Source organism: Coptis chinensis, chromosome 3 (assembly GCF_015680905.1).
Source record: "Coptis chinensis isolate HL-2020 chromosome 3, ASM1568090v1, whole genome shotgun sequence".
In the NCBI taxonomy this organism is placed as follows: Eukaryota; Viridiplantae; Streptophyta; class Magnoliopsida; order Ranunculales; family Ranunculaceae; genus Coptis; species Coptis chinensis.
Genome location: NC_141458.1, coordinates 13,622,412 through 13,629,647, shown reverse-complemented (window position 1 = coordinate 13,629,647; position 7,236 = coordinate 13,622,412). Strand labels below are relative to the sequence as shown.

The 7,236-nt window shown below is 50.4% G+C and overlaps 2 protein-coding genes across 2 annotated transcripts; both read right to left on the bottom strand.

The window, feature by feature from the left end:
- Positions 1 to 1,950: 1,950 nt before the first annotated feature.
- On the bottom strand, positions 1,951 to 2,931 carry LOC147508073 (uncharacterized). The gene has a single exon (XM_086596767.1). The coding sequence runs from the start codon at positions 2,929 to 2,931 to the stop codon at positions 1,951 to 1,953; it is 981 nt and encodes a 326-aa protein (XP_086452893.1).
- Positions 2,932 to 3,904: 973 nt separating this feature from the next.
- Positions 3,905 to 4,489, bottom strand: LOC147508072 (uncharacterized). The gene has a single exon (XM_086596766.1). It carries the CDS (start codon positions 4,487 to 4,489, stop codon positions 3,905 to 3,907), a length of 585 nt encoding a protein of 194 aa, XP_086452892.1.
- Between the last annotated feature and the right edge of the window lie 2,747 nt (positions 4,490 to 7,236).

The following is a 7,236-nucleotide window of genomic DNA, read 5'->3' as shown; positions in this document are numbered from 1 at the left end:
AGGGGCTCTCTCATTGCCCCCTATCTCTGCATCTCTCGCTCCTGGAGGCTCATCCCACTCGCTGGCTCGCTCGGCTTTCGGGCTTTTACGCTCGACTCTCTCCTCATCCCAGGTATATCTTGCATCTCTAATCTGCAGAGGGCTCATCCCACTCTGCGGGCTCACACGGGCTCTCGCCTGTTGGGGCTCTCTCATTGCCCCATGTATCTCTTGCATCTTTGATCCGCGGAGGGCTCATCCCACCCAGCTGGCTCGCTCGCTAGAACTTTTCCTGTTGGGGCTCTCTAATTGCCCCTCATATCTCTTGCACCTCTTCTTCGAGGAGGGCTCATCCCACTCCGCGGGCTCGCTTGGGCTTTCGCCTGTTGGGGCTCTCTCATTGCCCCTGATATCTCTTGCACCTCTTATCCGCGGAGGGCTCATCCCACTCCGCGGGCTTGCTTGAGCTTTCGCCTGTTGGGGGATCTCTCATTGCCCCCCCTATCTCTAGCATCTCTGCTCCACGGAGGGCTCATCCCACTCCGCGGGCTCGCTCAGGCTTTCGCCAGTTGGGGCTCTCTCGTTGCCCCATGTTTCTCCCCCCACCATACTTGATTTATATTCTTCTTTTAATGCTAAGTACAGCAAAAACATTTCCATTCACAAAAGTGTTGTGGTTTCATATATTTACATACAGCTTTAGTCCTTTGTTCTGGACTTCATTGCCTTACATGGCACGTCATTACATTCAGTTGTAAAACTTCTTCAACATCCTTATATTCCACGGCTTCTCTATTCGCTCACCCTTGATGGTCTGCAGCCCGTACCTGCCTGAACATCCCACTTCCACCACGAGGTATGGCCCCTCCCGCCAGGGACCCAATTTCCGCCATTTCCTTTTTTTACCGAGTCACCGGCGGGTACCAATTCCCCTATCTTGAACCGCCTTGGTCTGACCCTCTTGTTGTACTGCCTCTGCAATCTCCTGTGATACTCCTCCAGTCGGATGCGAGCTAAGTCTCTTTTCTCTTCTATCAGGTTCAAGTCCCCTGCCAATATACACCCATTTGTCCCATCCTCCACCGCTCTGGTCCTTCCAGTAGCCGCCACCATTTCCAAGGGGATTACCGCTTCGACGCCGTATGCTAAGGCAAACGGGGTTTCCTTAGTGCTCATCCGCGGCGTGGTTTGGTAAGCCCAGAGCACATGATTTAACTCATCGGCCCACGCGCCCTTTTTGGCTTCTAGCTTCCTTTTCAAATTGTTCATTATCGTTTTGTTGGACGATTCCGCTTGCCCGTTGCCCTCAGGGTTGTAAGGGGCGGAGAACCTTTGCTTCACCTTGTACGCCTATAGAAACGTTGCCACCTTAGCTCCCGTGAACTGTGTCCTATTATCTGCAATGATGGCATATGGCAACCCAAACCGACATATGATGTTCTCCCATAGAAACTTAATTACTTGTGTTTCCTTGACTTGCTGCAAAGGGACGGCCTCTATCCACTTCGTAAAGTAGTTTGTGGCGGCCAGCATGTACCTCCTTTTGCCGCTTGCAACAGGCAGCGGTCCCACAATATCCATAGCCCACATAGCAAAGGGCCACGGACTCGAGACATTATGCAGGGGCTCCGCGGGCGCGAATATAAGCTGTGAAAACCTTTGACACTTGTCGCATCTCTTGGCAAAATCCACCGCGTCCTTCTTCATATGGGGCCAAAAGTATCCTTGTGACAAGAGCCGGTGTGTAGTGGTTCTCCCCGCAGAATGGCTTCCACAATCTCCCTCATGCAACTCCACCAACACCTCCAAGGCCAGTCGAGGCCCTAGGCATTTCAACAATGGTCCACTAAAGTTTTTTCTGTACAATTTGCCTTCCACCAGGACATACCTCTGTGACGTCTGTTCCAACCTTCTCCTTTCTCTCTTGTTCGTCACCTCCCCTCCCTCCAAGAACTTTCTAATGGGATCCATCTAGCCCCTTTCATTGTCACTGATCTGAAATACCTCCTCCACCTCCACTGTACTAGGCCTTTCCAATCGTCCTACCTTTATAGTCCTTTCCTTCGACCCAAGCATGGCTGCCGCCACGTACGCTAGAGCGTCCACGTGCTTATTCTTGCCTCGAGCCAGATGTACTAACTGGATTTTTACGAACTTGCCGGCCCTCTCGTGCACCACCTTCAGATACTTCGCCATCCTTGGGCATCGAGCTGTGAACCCCCCATTAGCTTGACATACCACGAGATTTGAATCCGAATACACTATCAGCTCTTTTACCCCCAGATCCTCGGCCATTCTCATCCCCGCTATCACTGCTTCATACTCCGCTTCATTGCTGGTTGCTGCGAAGCCTAACTTCATGGTCAGCTCTATTCTGTCATTGTCGGGCGTGACCAACACCACCCCTATTCTGCTGCAAGTGTCGGTGGCGGACCCATCCGCGAACACCCTCCATCCACTTCTCTTATCCCAAGGGTCCAGAACGTCGGGCTCCACCTCTTTCTCTGGTTCCATCACCATCTCCTCTCCCCAAGTGGGACCTTCAGCGGGGAACTCGGCCAGGAACTCCGCCACCGCCTGAGCCTTCTCCGCGGTTCTTACCTGATACTGTATCTCATATGCACTAAGCGTCACCGCCCACTTCAACATTCTTCCCGACTTTTCCGTCTTTAACGCCTGTTTGAGAGGCAAGTTTGTGACCACTACAATTGAATGGGACTCGAAGTAGGGCCTCAGCTTCAGCGCCGAGAAAATCAATGCCAAGGCGTACCTCTCGATTCTACTATACCGCTTCTCCGCGTCCAATAATGTTTTGCTCTGGAAGTACACCGGTTTCTCCACTCTATCTACAAGACGGACCAATACGGAACTTACTGCGTACTCAGTGGCCCCTAAGTACAAGTACAACTTCTCCCCCTCTTCGGGCCGGGACAATAACGGAGCCTTGCCCATATACCCCTTCAGTTCTTGGAATGCCTCCTCGCACTCCGCCGTCCACAAGAAATTGGGAGTTTTTCTCAACAATTGATAGAGCGGCCTGCATTTATCAGATGATTTGGAAATGAACCTATTTAATGCCACCACCCTTCCCCGCTAGCCACCGTACCTCCTTTTACATTCTCAAGGGAAGGCATCTCTATCAACGATCTTATCTCTCCTCGGGTTGGCCTCTATTCCCCGATGAGTCCGCGATGTAGCCCAGAACTTTCCCCGTGGGTTACTCGGCGGTGCATTTATCTGGATTCAACTTCAAATTGTACTTCCGCAGTATCCCAAATGTCTCCCGCAAGCCCTCTAAATGTTCCTCCTCCGACATGCTCTTTTCCACTATATCATCTATGTATACCTCAATTCCCTTTCGAATCTTGCTTTCAAACATTTTCTCCCCCAACCTTTGGAAAGTGGCTCCAGCATTCTTCAGCCCAAATGGCATCCTTGTATAGCAGTATGTGCCGCCTTCTACCACAAACGCCGTTTTCTCCTGATCCGGCCCATACATCGCGACTTGGTTGTATCCCATAGACGCGTCCATGAATGAGAATATTTTGTACCCCGCTGTTCTATCCACCAGCTCATCTACTTGCGGCATGGGGTAGCTATCCTTCGGACACTCTCTATTCACGTTCGTGAAGTCAACGTACATACGTACCTTGCCATTCTTTTTCGGTACCGCTACCACATTGGACAACCACTCGGTAAACTCAGTTTCCCGTATTATGCCGTCTCCCTTCAGTCGTGCCACCTCCTCTCGTATACCCTCCGCATACTTCGATCTGATGTTCCGCATCCTCTGCCTCACCGGCTTAGCGTCTTTCTTCATGTGCAACCGATGGCATGCAAATTCTGGGTCTAATCCCGTCACGTCTTCAATTGTCCATGCAAACACATCCCTGTTTTCTAATAAAAACTGTACCAACCGACTCTTCTAACACTCTGACAGACCGGATCCTATCGAAGTGAACCTCTCTTCCTCCCCATCCCCTATGCTCACCACTTCAACCTCATCTAGGGTCTTTGGGCCCTCCGCTGGTTCCTTCTTACTTTCCACGGGGCGAATTGATTGATATGCCTGCCTTTTCCTGGGATGGGAACTCTCTTCCTCTGTACCGTGGACCAACCGCTTCACTGTGCTCCTATGACTGTTCTTGGCCGTCACTTGGTCTCCGCGGACTTCATGTATGCCCGTCGGAGTAGGGAACCGTATTACTTGATAGAAAGTAGACGGGACGGCCTTCATCTCATGAATCCACCTCCTCCCCAAGATGGCGTTGTACTGTGAGGTTGAATCTACCACCATGAATCTGGCGAACACGGTCACTGGACCCACGGTTACCGGCAACAAGACTTCTCCGAGTGGCTCGGTCATGCTGCCATTGAACCCGTATAGGTTTGTGCGTGGGGGCCTCAACTGTGTCGGGTCCATTCCCATTTCCTCCAAAGCTCCCTTGAATAACAGATCCACTGCACTACCGCAATCAACTAATACTCTCTTCACCATGTAATTGCCCATTGCTACCGTGATAACCAACGCGTCCTCATGGGGGGAGTCCACGGCTCGCAAATATGCCTTGCTGAAGACGATCATGCCTTTGTCCTCGGTTGACCCTACTCGGTGTCGCGGCATATTATTCCTGTCGCTAATCTGCTGGATACTCGCGGTCCTCCTCACCTTGTCTTTGTGTGCATTATGACTTAACACCTCCCCACTAAAAATCACGTGTATAGTCCCCAATATCTGATCCTGTCGTGGCGCACGCTCCTCGTTCTGCGCATCCATCACAAACTCCCTTATCTTACCCCTTTCCACCAATCTCTATACCATCCACTTCAGCACGTAACAGTCGTCAGTCTCGTGGTTCCGCATCTGGTGATATGCGCAGAAAGGCTTATCTGGAAGCTCGATTGGTGTAGTCCGCGGTCCTTCATACCCCTGTACATTTTTTATCAATGGCAATATTTCTCTCAATGGTCTATTCAGCGGCGTCACCTCTGTCTCCCTGTATGGCTTCCTCTCTCTATTATCCTGGCAAACCCCTTCCCGAGTTCTCGCCACCCTCGGAGATGTACCGCGGTACCTCCCGCTTTCCCTTTCCGAGGCCCCCTCCCTTCGGCGCTCCCTATCTTTCTCTAATGACAAAACCACTTTCCCTGACCTTTTCGATTCCTTCGGCAAAGCGTCCTCATATATGATGTATTTCTCCACCCGCGGGTAGAGCTCATGTAAAGTCGCAATCTCATTCTTCGCGACCGATTGGTGCACTCCCGTTCCGGGTCGCAGACCTCGCTCAAACGCAATAACCGTGGTTCTCTCGTCCAGGTTCTCGACCTTCAGAGTCTCTGCCTTGAACCGGCACAGATATTCCCTCACAGTCTCTCCTGACCTCTATCTCACATTGAACAGTGCCGCTATATCCACAGCTCGCTACTTCTGATGAATGAAATGATCTATAAATGCTTGTTCCAACTCTTGAAAATTCCTTATGCTCCCCGCTGGCAACCGATAGTACCAATCCGACGGCCCTCCCTTTAAACTGGCCGGGAACATCATACACCGTAGTCCATCATATCTCGGCTCTTGCCATAACGGCATCTGCTACCTGAAGTGGAGGATGTGGTCCGCAGGGTCACCTTTCCCATCATACCTCTCAAACCTGGGTTGGTTAAAGCGTTTTGGAACCTCCGAAGCCCCATGCCTTCTGCCAACGGGTTGCGGTTTAACCCAGCCACCACCTGACTTGCAGCTCCTCCCCGACTCTTTGCCTTCAGCTGGTTCACTTCCCTATCTCTGTCTATCATCTCTTGCACCCGCTCGATTGTCAAGCCGACCACTGGATTTTCAACGAGGTTTGGCTCCCCTCCTTCCTCTTCTGAGTTGTCACTTGCTTCCTCGCCTGTCCCTTCCTCCTCTTTTTCCCTCTCTCTCCTTAACCCGTCATTCTCCTCCCTTAGCCGCCCGATTTCTTCCCTCATAAGCCGCATCTCCTCTGTCTCCGTCCCCTCTCTTCTGTCTCTTTCTTCATCGATCACCGCTTCTGGTGTCGTTTCCTGCACCGCCACTTTCTTCGGTCTGCCTACCCGTTTCTTAGGTGCCATCTCTATTATGCTTTTCTCGGTCCCCACAGACGGCGCCAAATGTATGAACCTAAAGTCTCAAATCAGGATCTCAAAGGAAACACAGCTTGATCCCTTGTTTATCGCTGTAGCCACCTTCTTTTCTCTCTTTCTTGGCCCCTCCTTCTTTCCTTACATTCTCTCCTTTTTATATCTCTCACCCCTCTCCCTAGCCATCCATCTGTCCCTTCATCTAACGGCTTTCCGTCAGTCGTACCTCGGCCATGTCCACCTTTAGGGTTCCGTGGATCTACTCCCATGCTCCCTAACCCCACTTGGTTATCTTACCCCCAACTCTCCCTTTGACCTAGTCCATAGTTCCATCATGGGCCACCACACGTCTCCACCCCTTATCTGCGCCATCCATCTGTCACTCTATCTAACGGCTTCCTGTGAGTCGTACCTCGGACTCGCGAACCCCTAGGGTTCCGCGGCTCTATTCCACTGCTCCCCAGCCTACCCAGTTACCTTGCCCCCACCTCTCCTCTTTGACTCCGTACATCGTTCTATTATGGGTCACTACAAAGAATGGTCATAATAGGCATACACACTCCATTTCCAACAGATGCAATTGTCCCGATGATCATGAGCAGAACATCGTTCGAGTCTGCGAAGGAGAATAACCTGTAATATGGAACAGTACTTACACTCTCTTCTCCTTGCTGTTTTCTGAATCTTGCTGGTCATCTTTCTTTCCTGAAGTTTCATTTGTGACTTCTATAGGCGAGTGACTCGCTGATGCAGTGGCCTGGTAATTATTTAAATTACCCTCCAAGCTGATTTCCTCAGCCATGTTTTGTCCTCGAAGGCCCGATATTCTTTTCTCCTACGCTCCTAGCCAGCCTTTATAAAAAAACGTTCCAAGTAACGCAGAATAAGTACAAACAAGGCGGGTGTATATAAAGACAGAACAAGATTAATTACATTCTGTTGTGTGTATCTAAGGAACCTAATCAAACTGATTGTTTGATTATGATTGATAAAAGCTTACTGTAATTAAAAAGTTATGCAAGATGATCGAGTTTTAGAGATTTTGTACTTTGTGAGCATAAACATCTTATACCTTTTTCTTTATGGAGACGTGATTTGTCAACCTTCTCTGTAACCAGCAAAGTTGCTTACTGGTGAACAAAAAGCTTTTAACTT

Bases quoted from the DNA above. Each gene is read 5' to 3' on its own strand.
- LOC147508072 (XM_086596766.1), bottom strand. From the start codon at position 4,489: ATGGGCAATTACATGGTGAAGAGAGTATTAGTTGATTGCGGTAGTGCA.
- LOC147508073 (XM_086596767.1), bottom strand. From the start codon at position 2,931: ATGGGCAAGGCTCCGTTATTGTCCCGGCCCGAAGAGGGGGAGAAGTTG.